Source organism: Lynx canadensis, chromosome E1 (assembly GCF_007474595.2).
Source record: "Lynx canadensis isolate LIC74 chromosome E1, mLynCan4.pri.v2, whole genome shotgun sequence".
NCBI lineage: Eukaryota > Metazoa > Chordata > Mammalia > Carnivora > Felidae > Lynx > Lynx canadensis.
The window spans coordinates 26,820,183-26,836,839 of NC_044316.2; the positions used below are offsets into that span (position 1 = coordinate 26,820,183).

Sequence of the window (16,657 nt, forward strand, 5' to 3'; positions counted from 1 at the left end):
GTGATCCAACATCACACTAATAACTCCACGGATCTCTTAGGCCAATCTTCAAAGCATGATTTCATCTACCAATAATAAATTTAAAATCTTCAATACACTGAATGGTAAAGATTCACGCCTAAAGGTCCGTCACGCCTCTGGTTCAAGGTTATGAGATTATTCAGAATCAGAAATCTATCAACCCAATTACAATGCCATTGTATGAGAGAACAGCATAATCATAAACTATTTATAGCTAGCTATTGTTCTAGGTTTACATTAAGTGCAAATTTCATAATGCTGATTGATCAAGGTGTAAGGTTAATTCAGTCCAACATAATACAAAGCTGGTAAGAATAAACTCCACTAAACTTCAGACAAATCTTACTAACATGCTCTACTTAACTTTTCAAATCTTAGAAATAAAATCAGTAACTATCATTGATGAGGGCAATCAGTATTGTAACTAAGTAACTGAACATTACATCTATGTAAATCATAGCTTGCTAGATCTACATATCAGACATCTGAGTTTTAAAAAGCTAACCAAATCTAGAGGCACTGACATGTAACTCATATATGACTAAAGGAAATGCAAGCTAAAAAGGATCAGTTTTCTCTGTGGAGAACTGGTTCCACTCCTAACAGTATTACAAACAGAACTTATTAACATTAATCCAATCGTGGCAACTTCATAGCTATTTACCTTTGGTGCATTAGCAGCTACCTTTGCTGCCTCTGAGTAATTTCCCTGGGCAAAAAGAGCATTAAATTTCCGGGCAAAGAGTTCTTCAGCACCAGCTAAGTTATTACGTACAGCCATTCTCAGAGCCAAATCAGGATTTTGTAGGACATTGGTGATATAAGGAATTATGTTTTCTTCTTCCACGCATACTGACAGAACCTGAAATTTAAAGATTAATGAATAGCTGCAATGTATTCATTTGGCTATCAAAGATACCAAATCTGTTTAGAGCTGTTTACTGCTGAGTCATAAGGTAATGAAACTGTGACAGTTGTTTTCTTATTGCCATAAAATTTTTTTTTAGTTTTAAAGGGGAAAAAAAAAAAAAGCCAAGACAGAGAAGACTAAAGAGTTGCTAAACAGTTGCGGATTCCTACAATTTGGCCATTCTGTAAGACAAATAACTCCCTATTTCATACTATCTTCATATTGTCCAAACAAATTGCTTTGCTACCATCCATTCATTCTTAACATGGTTAATACCAAAGGCTCCCATTTAGTTGAGCTCTGAAAGACAGCTCTCCATTTTGTTTATCAATTCTTGAGAGAGACAGTCTCGACAACCTACAGGACTCTGAAAAAGCTATGAAATCTAAATGAAATCTAGGGCTCAGCTGGAAGAAGTTTAAGGTATATTCTTCTTAACTTCAGGATTTTTTTTTTTTAAACAAAGATTTTCAGTAATTTTCTTTAATTACATTTACATTCCTAGAGGCCAAATTATATAACAATGAGGGGAGAGATCACTGACTCCTTAAGCACCTAATGTAATGCAAGGTATACAGCAGTTGCTTAATAAATGTAGCATCAGTAAAGAGCACTTTCCATTGCTTCTATTTGGGGAACAGTTACTCATCCTAGTCCTCCTAAAATGTCACTGCCACAGAATCCTGCCCTATTTGCCTAAAATCTAAACTACTATCAATTGACATGAGAAAGGGAACCTTTCCTTCACTATGTTCATATCCATTCCTCTCCCCCAACACCAAAGATGGTTATATACCTCAGCTTATAAACTACTTATATTACCCCAACAGCACTTCTAATACTACAATTTCTCATCTATTTCTTAGTCACTATTCCACATAAGGACAGGGATGTATCTTTCCTTAGCTGCATTATTAGTACCAGACAGTGTTTTGCCCAAGATAAATGCTTAATATTTGTTAAATAAATGAAAATGTGAAATTTCTGTCCCAGGACTAAGAATAAAAATACAATCTGAGAACTCAGTAACCAAACAGACAGTAACAGTGTACCTTGCCTGTTCTGTTTCCTTTTGAGAAAAATGAAGAAATTTTAACTTCCAAAATGCTTTCACTTCTATAGGTCAGATCCCCCCGCCCCACCCCCAAAGCTATGGCTATCTTGTATCTGCCCCATGTCATTCTACTACAAATTAAGACATTAAAGGAAGGAATTACTTTCTTAACAGTTTGCATTCTGGACCTGACTCTTCATGCTTAGCTCCTAGGAAAAGTAAAGATGAACAAATCTAGTTCCAACTACACTGCCTGAAACTTCCTACTAATTGCTACACCTTTATCTTCCCCAGACACCAAATCCATTAGTTTCATCTTCATCCTATTTTTAGACTATTCTAGCAGATTTCTAGCAACCAGTACTTAAGATCTACAAGGGACAGAGAAGGTTCCTCTCTACCTTCTAAAGTACCCACTCAGTTCTACCAAGTTCAGAATTTAAGCTAGATATTGGCAAAAATCTTCTCTTGATAGCTTTTCATTTTCAAACAAATAGAAACCATGACTTCATTCTTAGGAAATATGTCCAACTGTAGTTGGCTTTGATCAAAGAGTGGAGGAAATGTCCTAAGCTTACTATAAACACTCATCTCCCTACTCAGAGCAACTGGCACACAAAATCTGTTGGGGAAGGTGATCAATAAATTCTTAAAATCAGAGTTATGAACAGCAAATATACAAGGTGAAACTCTTCCAGATACTTTAGTTTAAGCATTATCTTAAAACCATCAGCACAGTGGCAGAAATAAAAAGATCTTTGGCTTAACAACTTCATGATTATTAAATTATCACTAATCTAGTTCACCAAAAGGCCAATGCATTCTTGATTTTTCCAAGAGAGATCCATACAACTGAATAAAATGAAAGCTACTGAATTTTTAAAGTTGTTTTAGTGCCCAGACAGTGACTGGTGTAGAAATACGCCCAGACAGTGACTGGTGTAGAAATACAATTAAACAAAGAAAAGTCCCTTTCCTAATGAAGAATAGCAACTGAAGCAGTTTAACAAGTAATTGGTAATTAACTCACTGTGATACGTGCTATGAGGAGAGCTACCTAAATTCTAGGGGAATAAAGCAGGAGCACCTAACCAGGTGTGGGAAGGAGATAGGGAATGATAGGTAGAGAAAGACTCCCTTTCTCTATAATATTTGCCTCTTTACATACATACATTATTACCCTATCCACTTCTATCTGGGAAAAATACTAACTTGAAGGAAAACTAGCAAAAGGCAAGACCAATAACAGTATTGCTTTTGAAATTTTAACCATTTTTTAGAAAATAAGATACTTCCTGGTGGAACATTAAAATACTAAGAAAAGAGAAAAAGGATCACTTGGTTAGGTGCTGTGAAGAGGTCTGTTCAATGTGACAATTTCAGAACAACTAATATTTTCCCTATCTAATTGGATAACTTTCCAGGTACCCCACAATAGCTACCATAACATATCACCTTCCAACATTAAATATTTAATAATAATTAGAGTTAGGAAAAGAGATGTAAAGAGAATTCTTTTCCCAATAGTTGATTATCTGTTTTAGCAATCACAGGAACAAAAAAAAAACCCTATTGAAAAGAAAGTATGGTGTCTGTAAAATGTGACCCAAATAATTTCTTTGTATGGAGAGTCATTTCTTTTGACAATAAAGACAGATAAACACAATCCTAAGTGGCTATATGTCAGTTTCTTTCTCTGAGACAGGATCAAAGAGAGACTTTTTATCACGTGCTTCTGTATTTTTATGTATATATTATTTTCTGACATCCAAACCACATTTGCTTTTTAGGAAAAAGAAAAGCTAACAGCAGTGTTACTTTATTGCTTAATTTAAGTTTCAAGGTTTCCTTACTTGTCCCTTTCTGTTTACTCCAATTATTCCAGCTGTGGCTTCATGAGGTGCAGTAACAAAGATTGTTTCTCCACTGATTCTATTCATGTAGATACAGGTACCAGTCTCAAGATCATAGAGGTGGATATAACCATACTTAGTAATCAAGAACACTACATCATGCTTTTCACTGATCTGTATAAAGAAAATCAACACTTCAGTAAAATCATGAATCTACAAAGAAAAAACTTAATTCCATCTCAGATATGGTAAATTCTAGAACTTTGACAAGAGGCGTATATGAAAAATCTTAAAAGTTAACGTACGTATGGTTTCTCCTTTTTATAGCACGTTAATATCCCAAGCTCTTACTGTAAACAAAGAGTATGAATAAAATGTATAAAAGAGAAAACATAATTTTGAACTTATGATAACCCAGTTTATGTATTATGTGAATGTTAAGAATATTTCTTCACAAAGTTTTACTAATAAACTTTACTATTAAATAAAGGATATTCCTCTAAGTACTATTAATATTGACTGTAAGTAGCAGTTTGGGGTTAGTTTTGTAATGAGGAGAGATTTTAAAAGTCCATTTGTTTTACTTAAAATACCTGCATTGCAACAGGAAAGTCATTTTGTGCTTCTGGAGGAAAGAAAACATCCACTGCCTTCTTTGGAAAGGGCTGATTCCCTGTAGGTGGTGTGCCAACTTCAATGATATGTAACTGTTCACAAGAAAATAAAATTGATATAAATCTAGATCATTTACCAGTTGATCGCAGCAGCTTTATTTGTAGCCCCAGACTGGAAACAACCCAAATGTCCCAAAATAGGTGAATATTAAACTATGGTACAACCATAGCATGGAATACTCCTCAGTAAAAAAAAAAAAAAAAAAAAAAAAAAAAAAAAAGGTCTCATGGACATTATGCCAAGTGAAAAAAAAAAAGTGCTAATCTCAAAAGGTCACAAGCTAGACAGTTCTACTTATATAGCATTCTTTTTTTTTTTTTTAATTTTTTTTTTTTCAACGTTTATTTATTTTTTGGGGGACAGAGAGAGACAGAGCATGAACGGGGGAGGGGCAGAGAGAGAGGGAGACACAGAATCGGAAACAGGCTCCAGGCTCTGAGCCATCAGCCCAGAGCCCGACGCGGGGCTCGAACTCACGGACCGCGAGATCGTGACCTGGCTGAAGTCGGACGCTTAACCGACTGCGCCACCCAGGCGCCCCTACTTATATAGCATTCTTGAAGTGACATATTATACAAACAGAGAGTAAATTAGTAGTTGTCAGGAGTTACAGATGTGGGGGGAGAAGGGAGCAAGTGGGTGTGACTAAAAAGGGGTTGCAGGAGGGAAGATAGTATGTATCATGAATCTACTCCTATTAAATGACACAGAATAACACAATTGTACTAACATCTGTTTCTAGTTTTTCTACTGTACTATATAGCTCTGTAAGATGTAACCAAAAACTAGGTAAAGAACATAGGCATCTCTCTGTGCTGTCCTTGTATTATTTCAAGATAAAAACTTTAAAAAGTTAAATGAATAGTTAGAGGGATCATACCTCAATCTACCTTGTATTAAGGACACAGAATGGTAATATATTACCAACAAAGGCACCTTCTCATGGGTTTCAATGATAATTTAGTATTTCCAAATAGAACTCTAACTTAAATTGTTAAATCCTTCTCTGCCTATACATCTACTCTAACACAGATGGAAAATATACACCTAAACTGTCTCTCTAATCACATATACCTCATGGATGAGAATATTTTGGTTTAAAATATCTGATGCTGTACATCAGCCAGGCAAAAGAAAGTAAATAATCTCAGTAAAAGAGTATTATATATTTAGCTTAGTCATGTCAAGAACGGACTCAAACAAGAAAACAATATGGTTTCCAAGATATATACCATATGAAACTTGTAGGGTCTCATCCTTAATTAGGATAACTACCTATACTGAAAAGAACTGGGTCTTCCTTCAAAAGCCATGGCAGACTTTGGTACAGAATATAGCTGCCTTCCAAAAGCCATGGCAGACTATAGGCTCAGGCACAGGTTTTCAGATACTAGAAAAATGACAAAGTTTTTGGACTTTTCAAAAAAAAGTCTCAGCCTTATGTCTTAAGGATAAGATCGGATTTCTAAAACTTATGTGTCTTTTTGTTAAATTGTACCAATTGAGACATAAATACCAATGTTTTCTATCCTTGTCATATTGAAAGGATGGTTGGATCATTCCTCACTTCAGGGATTCTTACTCTGAAATTTTAGGCAGAATTTTAACTCTCTGCGCGTATGTTCCCTCTCTGCTAAGAGACTATAGATTTCAAGCAATCTCGATCTTATGAGTTTCTACAGCCAGCAGTACTAACTGTGGCATCCAGAAGTGCAGTCATAGCAGTAGCTGAGTCCCCAAAGTTCTATGGCAGGGCTTTAGGCTGGGACCATGACTACTGCCCATTCTCCTTTATTCCTCATTTTTTCCAAGCTCGGGTTTAAACCTTCCTAGCTAAATGTAAATAATCCATTATCTTTTCACTAAACTTTTTATACTCTAACCAACCAGGCCTTCTTTCTGTTGTCTGTAACTAAGAATCCCAATATATAGTACTTCAATTTGTCTAGGTGATTCCAACGTACAGCCAGGGTTGAGAAGCTGACTTAGGACGATAATACTCAAATTGTAGTCCATACCCATCTAGACACCTATGGCATTTAAATTGTAGATTATGAGCTCCACTTACTGAATGAGATTATGTTTTTATTTTTTTAAAAATTTATTTTGAGAGCTTAAGTGGGAGAGTGTAAGCAGGGCAGGGGCAGAGAGAGGGAGAAAAAGAGAATCCTAAGCAGGCTTCACACTATCATTACAGAGCCTGACATAGGGCTGGATCTCACAAACTGAACCATGAGATCATGACCTAAGTCAACAGTCAGACGCTTAACCAACTAAGCCACACAGGTACCCCTGGACCAGACTCTCCAGATGTAAGGCAAACAAATGTACATTGCAGCAACCCTAATCACTCTTACACACAGTAAAGTTTAAAAACAAAGGCCTTTGGTAAAGGCAATAAAAATAGTGTTAAAGGCCAATATAAATTTTTTTTAATGTTTTTATTTATTTTTGAGACAGAGAGACAGAGCATGAGCAGGGGAGGGGCAGAGAGAGAGGGAAACACAGAATCTGAAACAGGCTCCAGGCCCTGAGCTGTCAGCACAGAGCCTGACGCGGGGCTCGAACTCACCGACCGTGAGATCATGACCTGAGCTAAAGTTGGATGCTTAACTGAGCCACCCAGGTGCCCCTTAAAGAGCTGATATAAAAAAGTTGTTAAACAACATTACTCATTTTAGACAAGTATCACAAGAAAACACTAATTCATTTTAGACATGTATCACTAGAAGCAGAATTTAAACAAACTAAGTCACCATAAATCTGAATAGTACAAACAAATTAACGGGGTGCTTGGGTGACACAGCAGATTAAGCATCCGACTCCTGATTTCAGCTCAGGTCATAATCTCACAGTATGTGAGTTCGAGCCCTGAATGGGCTCTGTGCTGACGGCGTGGAGCCTGCTTGAGATTCTCCTTCTTTCTCTGCCCTTTCCCTGCTCACACTCTCTTGGTCTCTCTCAAAGTAAGTAAACTTAAAAAACAACAACAACATCAAAACAACTTTGGGGCACCTGGTTGTCTCAGTAGGTTAAGCCTCCGAGTTCAGCTCAGGCCTAGATCTTATGGTTTGTGAATGTGAACCCTGCATCAGGCTCTCTGCTGTTAGTGCAGAGCCCTCTTGGGATCATTCGTCCCCCTTTCTCTCTGCCCCTCCCCCACTCGTTCTCTCTCTCTCTCTCTCTCTCTCTCTCTCTCTCTCTCTCTCAAATAAAACATTTTTAAAATTTTTTTTAAAAATTCATGCACAGTCCATTAAAGAAAAAAAATTAAAAATTAACAATGAAGGGTAAGACTATTTTGAAATTAGAGGACTAATTAGTAGAGAGACAAAGATCAGTGCTCACTAACAACTTCCAAAGCCAAAACTTACCTTCCCTCCAGCTTGACCCCGTACTGCAAAACAAAATAACGTTGATTCTTCTGCATTTCCTTCCATCTTAAACTGCGCAAAACTAGCCGCGTGTCCTTCAATGGGCTGAGATACTTTCCTATCTACAGAATATAACTGCATAGCTCCCACCACACGATTTTGCTACAAAGGATCAAAGAGAATAAAGTTTGGAGACCCAACGAATCAATAACTCCCAGATTCATCAAGAGGTAAAATAATTAGAATGTTTTATATCACTTTTGGCAGGATTTATAATTCTTTATAATGTAGTCTCTCAATGTAGATTTGATACCTCTTCATTTAAAATTTGGCTCCAACATTACATTAAAACAATATGAATACTTAAAATGTGCTTCATATACAACCATCTCTTTACACTATCTTAAAGAATATATATTAGAAAACTCATTCTGCAATAAATGGCCATAATAAGTTCCAAATCATTCACACAGGAACTCAATATCCACTCAAACTGCAAGTAAAACCTAAACCTAAAATCACCTGATAAGAGTACTCTGAAAACGTATTGTCAGCATAAAGCCATTAAGCTAGCAACCTTTATTTCTTAAAAAAGAAAGTCTTTCCAAATAAGTCTCACTCACCAGGACCAAGCATAGACAACCTAATTTCAAAATAAACTGCATTCTGAGAACATTCATTCTCTATACCTTTTATCAAACATCTAGAAAAATGTTACCTGTGCAGATATGCCAGTCAGAAGTAACCACTTTTGCTTTGCATCTGTACGATAATTGATAATCTGGCACCCTGCAAGGCTAGAATGGCGATCAAACATTTTCACTGGCTGAGACTCTCCTTCCATACTCCAATGATAAACTGCATTATCCGTAACAAGAGCAACCGTATTCAAAGAGATCCATTTCCAGAAAGTGACATCATCAGTCATGGTATGGGCCTTCATTTTACTTTTCATTTCAATGTTAAATATCTGAAGAGTTTTCCCAGCTAAAAACAAAATTAAGAATTGTGAGTCATTAAGAAAACAAAGTGCAGGATAAATTATTATATAGCTAGACTAGTGATTTGTAACTTTCAAACAAAATGGTTCTGTTAGGAGACTAATAACCAACTACACAAGTGACACTACTAGAGCAGCAACCTTTGTAGAGATAGCTAAGACTAAATCCACAATCTATATCTACAGCTGAAGCAAAAACTTTATTATCTCTAACAGACATTTTAAATAGATAGATGACTGCTATACATTTCTAAATCCCAACTGAAAATGAGTCTGAAGAATAGCTCACTTAATAATCATGGAAAACAAGATTGTAGCCTTCAGGCTTTAATTAAGAAGGTTTACTTTATGCATAAATTAAGTTAGTTGCAGGTACACAGAACAAAGCAAATCTGATACAAACACATGGGGGAAAATGTCTACTTTTTAAGAGGCAGTCATCCCCCATCCAATAAAATCTTGTGGAAACTGCTTTTTGAAGGAGGATCAACCTCAACTCAGTCTTACACTACTAGCACATAAAAGAAGTGCATGCTAAAACTGGTTTAAGATACACAGGGAAAGGTGGAGGTGCCGGAGAAAAAGGAGGAGGAAACAAAGAAGGGCAGTTTCAGATGCTGTTAATATACTGGAGATAAGAACAAAATTCAAGCTTTATCCATTTAATACAATGGTAAAAGGATGACATTTGCCTTGAGTGTTAAGAGTTCACTGAGTCAGATGCAAGGGCTTATATTTCTAATTTGAAATCTATAAGTCTGAAAAAGTGATTAGTTCTAAATTAATAGAGGTCAAAGCCCACAGCTATCACTAGGCTCTCTAACCCAGATTAGCCCTTAGAGACTAAGGAAAACTCCATTCCTGAGCCACAGAGAATCTGGCTCTTGAAGAACAAAAATTATAAGGTAGTAGCAAGGGAGGGGTGATGGGATGGGACACAAAACATATAGCTTTGTACCATGACCCTTCTTACCACATATGTAAAAACTTCTTGCATAAAACAAAGAATGCTATTCCCATCCCACACAATATGTAAACCACAACCAGACTTGAACAATTGTTAGTTATAGTCCTGTTTATAAAAAGAAGCCAAGGATTTCCCTTCAGAGGGAAGCAGTATTGGGGAATGACTTATTTTCCTCTGCTGCCTTTCCCAATCCCTAATCAGACTTTTATTGTTTTGTTTTGTTTTTTTAACACAAGAGGGGTTGGAGTAAATATATGTAGGGTGATTTGGGGGAAGAGGGTGAGGGTTAACAGCTTAACTCTGTAGTGTAGACATATAGGCACAAATCTACAATGCTATTACAATGCTCTGAAAATCTTTCCAATTTATTCTTTTTATATAACAGGACAATAACTAATACAATCTAATTTAAGATAACTCACCATCTGCACACATAAGAAAGCATTAAGAAATGTGATAAGATAACAATAACATTAAAAATAGAAAAGAACTGTGAGAAAATTAAAATGATGGCCTTTTAATAGAGAGGTGTGAGAGGTGCTAAGCAGTTGAATCTAAATTCTTTAAGGAGGCTGAAGGGAGCTTAATACCTTAAAGTATAATATGTGTACTGTTTAACAGAAGCAATTGTTTTATAGCTTGCTGCTATAAAACATGCGTCCCTAAGTGAAAGCTGGGACCTTTCCTTAAGATGAGATCAACAACTCCTATCTTGGATGTGTTAATGGTGACATAGTTATTTGAATATGCTTGCCCCCAACCCTGCATTTAATCCCTAACCAGTATTACTACTAAATACAAAGTTTAAATAATGTGAAGAAAATCTGTTTAAACACTTCAGCACCTTTAACAACTCACCTAACAAATTTATCAAGAAATTACTAGGAACCTAAAGCCTCCTCCTACTACCAAGAAGAAAAACAATAAAGCAAAGTATAGACAGTTAAATGCCTTTAGAGTCAGCCAGCTTGTCACTTAGCCTTCTCATAAACTACTGTTTGAAAGGGCTGGGACACCTGGGTGGCTCAGTCTGTTAGCATCCAACTTCAGCTCAGGTCATGATCTCACAGTTCGTGAGCTCGAGACCCACATCAAGCTCTATGCTGACAGCGAGGAGCCTGCTTTGGATCCTCTGTTTCCCTCTCTCTCTGCCCCACTTTCTCTTTCTTTCTCTTTCTCTCTCTCTCAAAAATAAACAGACATTTGGGGCTCCTACGTGGTTCAGTCAGTTAAGCGTCTGACTCTGGATCTCAGCTCAGGTCACAATCTCCCAGTTCATGAGTTTGAGCCCAACACGGGACTCAAACTCACGAACTTGCTGTCAGTGCAGAGCCTGCTTGGGATTATCTTTCTCCCTTGCTTTCTGCCCATCCCTGCCCTCTCATGTTCTCTCTCAAATATTAAAATAAAATGATAAGCATTTTTTAATTAAAAAAAGGGGGATCAATTACATTCTCATTCTATAGTTCAAAGGAAAAAAATTAAGATAGTCTCCCAGACAGTATGAGGTTCTTTGAACTGCTGGGACTGATAGGTTGTACAGTTCTGTACTGTGTGACACTAAAAAGTTACTTTGAATAAACTCTAATACCCTTGATTCCAAAGCTTTTTTTTTTTTTTCTAATTTTTTTTTTTCAACGTTTATTTATTTTTGGGACAGAGAGAGACAGAGCATGAACGGGGGGGGGGGGGGGGAGCAGAGAGAGAGGGAGACACAGAATCGGAAACAGGCTCCAGGCTCTGAGCCATCAGCCCAGAGCCTGACGCGGGGCTCGAACTCCCGGACCGCGAGATCGTGACCTGGCTGAAGTTGGATGCTTAACCGACTGCGCCACCCAGGCGCCCCTGATTCCAAAGCTTTAATACCCATCTACATATACATATACTTCTAATAATCAGTGTAAATGTAAAACACTTTTCTTAAAAAGTAGGCTTCACACTCAATGTGAGGCTTACACTTATGACCCTGAGATCAATAGTTGACATGTTCTACTGACTGAGCCAGCCAGGCACCCAATTCAAGACATTCTTAGAACTTGACAATCTAAATGAAACACACACCTGAAGTATAAAAAAAGGCACAACATAAATGTTAAGTTTATCAATATGCAATGTTTAAGTGCTAATATTAAAGCATATTTTATTTCAGGATATGAATCACTAATTTGTCTTCTGTAGATGGATTTATGTACTTAGCACAGTCTTATCACACTGGAGGTACAAAATTTAAATTCATTAAATCTAAAACTCAAAATTTTTCCAAATAGATCTATGCTGAATAGAAAGACATTTCACAGAAACATACCAAGTCATGAAAGTAGTTAAAATCAAATTTAGTAATAGCTTCAAGTTTGCAGATTTAACCAAATTTAATATACAAAAAAAGGTAGATCCTTTTATTGTATTTGAATAAATTATACATAGGGAAGGAAAAAAAGGAAAGAAAACCACCCCACAATCTTTTATACCTTTCAATGCAATTACTTTGCTTGCTGGATTCATGATGGCGCTGTCTGCTGAAATTGGTCTTCGAATTGGATTACTTGGGTCATTCATATCAATGATTACCACCTGGGCCTGCTCTCCTACTTTCTCTCTAATGCAGATGAATTTGTCTGACTCCATAGTTAGGGTACTGAAGCCAATATTTGCTGGGTTTATACCCAGATTCTGGAGCTGGGGAAAAAAACCAAAAACATAATAAGTCATGTTACAAAGTGAATCAGAAAGACTTGATATTCACGTATTGTCATTACCTCATTTAACCATTAATGCTTCAAGGTCAACAGTAACAACTCCGTTATTCATTCAAATGAGGCTATTGATGGACCTTCAGTTCTTCCAACAAATACAGCATTCAACTATTTTATTATAACCTTGTAGTTATAACTAGAGATATGTTAACTTTGTGGTTATAACTAAGAGGCAGAACAAATACATAAAAAGGTAAAGGAAACAGCTACCTTTTGTGGTTCAGGGGATTTGAGGTCATTGACCTTTTTTGGTTTAAGGTCTGTCCTCCCTTAGCCCCTTCAATATTCAGCAGTCATTTGCTCACAAGTACTGGACTTTAGGAATCTGAAAATTAACTTCAGCATAAAAAGAGATTTAAAACTTCAGAGTTCTTATGTAAAGGAACTAACAAAAGCAGACACGTAAACAATTGGCAATGCTTTGCCAAAAGCGCCAAAACAAAGATATGTAAGAGGGACCTGGTTAAAGGCGGCCCACAGCTAAGGGAATGTGTCCAAGGAAGGTAGAAAAGAGAATGCTCAACAGAAGAACAAATACTAAGGTCCAGATATATGACTATGAAAGGCTTGCGGAGCAAAGAATTAAAACTGATAAGCTGAATGTATCCCAGTAAGAATCCTGAATGTCTCCAAAGGCAAAGGAAGCTACTTAAGGGTTTTTACAAGGAAAATAATGGAATCAGATTTGCTTTGTATATTAAGATATTAAAGTATTTGCTAAATAAATATAGAGAATCTAAAGATGGTAGGTTTTTGAAAACCACGTAAGTGTGTGAGAAAAAGGCACTTGCTAGAAGGTCTCTACCAGAGTGGGTCATTAATATTCTGGTGCCTAAATGTAGTCTAACAGATTAAGTCCCGCTAAAAAGTTACTGAAGGTTTCATTAGCCTTGGCCATTTTTTTTTCCTTTTTTCCAACGGATAATAAATTCACATGGAACAAAATCCAAAGCAAAATTAAAAAGCCCGCACACACACACACACACACACACACACACACACACACACACACACGTCTTCCTTCTGCCCGTGACCGCCCAGATATCCAATTTTCCTCCCCAGAGACCACCATTGTCACTACTCTCTTATGGACTGGCCTGAGCCAAGTTAACTGTATTTTATCTAAATTCTTTTGTCAAATTCTGCTAATCACACTTAATAATAACTAGGCCGGCTTCTGAATAAAATAAAACATAAGATTAAGAGACTACATTTTATTTTCACTTCAACGACTGCAAGCACAACCAGTTACAAAGTGTAGTTACAATAACTTAGTTACTGAATACCAGGGCAAGGAGTCAAGCAATAGTCTAACTATTAATACAAACATGATAATAAAGTAGAAGATTAACTACCTTTACAAATTCAAGTATATGCTGCAATGCAAGGCAAGTATACAAGCTGATAAATAATTTGTAACAAATTTGGTTAAAATAAAATCTTAGGAATTATTAACTTTCATTTCTTCATGACTTTAACTTTTGTAGTAACTTTTAGGTCCAGAACTAATGAAGGAAGATAAATGAGGACCCCAACCACATACGAAGGGATTGTTGATGGGCTTCAGAAGGCCTTATACAAAACAAGTTGTCCACTAGTTTCAAAGATACAGACATCTATTTTTCTGAGTGGATGGGTCCTCAGACTTATGTAATTTTCTTTTTATTTATTTATTTTTGAGAGAGAGAGAGAGAGAGAGAAAGCGAGAGCAGAGTAGGGGCAGAGAGAGAGGGAGAAAGAAAATCCCAAGCAGGCTCCACACTGTCATGTGGGGGTCCATCTTATGAGCCATGAGATCACGACCTGAGCTGAAATCAAGAGTCAAATGCTTAACTGACTGAGCCACCCAGGCGGCCCTGTAGGGGAATTTTAACCTGTTAATAGTGAATATTTGACATCAAAACATACTGGCTCATATGTAATAGTAAATAAATTAATCTTCATTGTAGAAGTATCCACGAAGTTGGACACTTAACCAACTGAGCTACCCAGGCGCCCCTCCATTGTAACCTTTCTAGTAATTGTGGAGAAAAAATTCTAATGGCTTACAGACCACCCAGAACTATATGTGTAAGAGCAACATGTTATCTTCTAAACTATTCTGTAAAAGAACAATTCTAGGTTTCTAAGTCACTATAGCAAGCATTCACATAAGACAATTTTGATCTTCAATTGTCACAGCTTAAGTCCTCGAATGTTGAGAAAGAGTAAAAACTAATAGTGTGGGTCAAATAGTAACTAACTGAATCTCAAATTACTCTTCAGAGGCAGGTGCAAGACAACTATAAGAAAAGAAAACTATTAGGAAAGACAGTAGAGGAAGAAAAAAAGAAAGTCAAGAAATCTGTGTTTCTTACTTCCCAGCTAGGTCCCCGAATAAATGTAGTCAGAAAAGCATGTTGTCAACAGTAGGCACTGACCTCCAACCTCAGGGTTGTTTTATTTGAAGAAAAAGCAGTTTTGGTTACAAATGGATGGGGTTCTTGCACTCCTTGCAATCTATGTAATCCTCATATATTTTTTTCTCATTCTTCATTTACACATTCTACCAAGAAAGCTATGCATATATATTTTTTATCTTTTCTACCAAGAATGTCCTAGTGCTATTCAAAATACTCCATATGAAATAGCCATGCTTTATTTAAAAAACAAAGTTAAACAAAAGGCAAGTGTCAAGCTCTCACCAATTCCACGTTTAAACATTTTAAAAAGCATACATAATCAATGCCCATTTATACAACTACATAGGAAACTGCTCCTTTCTACAAAGTCTCTCCCAGTTGTTAAGTGACAGAACTTCAAGTGACATATTCCTAGCAGTTCAGAGAAAGTTACATTTGACTCTACTTCTTCAAATAAGATCAGTAAGATTTTTTTCCTTACTAGTGATCCTTTTTCAGTGAGAGTGCTCAGAATACTCACCAATTCTTCCCATATTTTCCCATGACATATTCAAAAGGGAAAGATCCCAAAACACACAGTAATAGGGCAAGTCACCATCATTAACAGTGAATCACTGGGTTCTACTGAAATCAGTATTGCACTACATGCTAACTTGGATGTAAATTAAAAATATATATATAAGTAAATAAAAAAATAAAAGGGTTATACTAGACAACTATATCTACTAATATCTATATAGATTAAACTTTTAAAATGCAACAATGGGGGTGCACCTGGGTGGCTCAGTTCTTCTAAGCATCCAATCCTTGGTTTTGGCTCAGGCCATGATCTCACGGTTCTTGAGTTTGAGCCCCGCATGGGGCTCTGTGCTGGCAGTGCAGAGTCTGCTTGGGATTTTCTGTGTCTCCTCTCTCTCAGCCCCTCCCCTCCACTTGTGTGCTCGGTCTCTCTCTCTCTCAAAAATAAATAAACTTAAAAAAAAAAAAAGCAACAATGTTTTTTAAAAAGTTTTTATTTATTTTTTTGAGAGAGAGAGAGAGAGAGAGAGAGAGAGAGAGAAAGAGCACCTGCAAGCAAGTGGGGGAGAGGGAGAGAAAGAGAATCCCAAGCAGACTCCACACCCCTCAAAAAAGGTTTTATTTTCAAAACACCACAAGCCATACAAAATTCTTAGTCAATTATAAAGGTCTCATGGTATCTGAGCAATCTACCACAGAAACTGTGCAACAAACCACTAATAAACTCAGAGGGCATATGAGTCTCCAAACTTGCAGCAATTTTCAGAGAATACATAATAATATCCAAATTCTGGCTACGTTTTTTTATAGTCTCAATTGACAAAATGTTGCTACTATTGAAAATGGGGATATTGTTTTGACATATGCTTGGAAATTTCTAGTAAGAATTTTTTTAACTTCAAAAAACTTATACTTTTTATTATAAATTAAAAAGAATATGGAGTTGGGGCAGTAGCTCAATCGGTTAAGGGTCTGACTCTTGATTTCTGCTCATGTTGGTGAGATGGAGCCCCCTGTCGGGCTCCACGCTGACAGCACAGAACCTGCTTGGGATTCTCTCTCTCCCCCTCCCCCACTCTCACTCACTCTCTCTAAATAAACTTAAAAATTGTTTTTAATTAAAAATATG

General features: G+C 36.6%; 1 protein-coding gene across 2 annotated transcripts in view; it reads right to left on the bottom strand.

Moving 5' to 3' along the window:
• Positions 1–16,657, bottom strand: part of CLTC (clathrin heavy chain) — a 67,236-nt gene that overhangs the window by 29,891 nt on the left and 20,688 nt on the right. For both annotated transcript variants that reach the window (XM_030296101.1, XM_030296102.1), the window contains exons 2-7: positions 12,323–12,530; positions 8,606–8,874; positions 7,888–8,049; positions 4,432–4,545; positions 3,839–4,012; positions 686–883 (exon numbers count right to left, since the gene is read on the bottom strand). In XM_030296101.1, the coding sequence (XP_030151961.1) occupies positions 686–883; positions 3,839–4,012; positions 4,432–4,545; positions 7,888–8,049; positions 8,606–8,874; positions 12,323–12,530 (1,125 nt within the window). The remainder of the gene's footprint in view (positions 1–685; positions 884–3,838; positions 4,013–4,431; positions 4,546–7,887; positions 8,050–8,605; positions 8,875–12,322; positions 12,531–16,657) is intronic.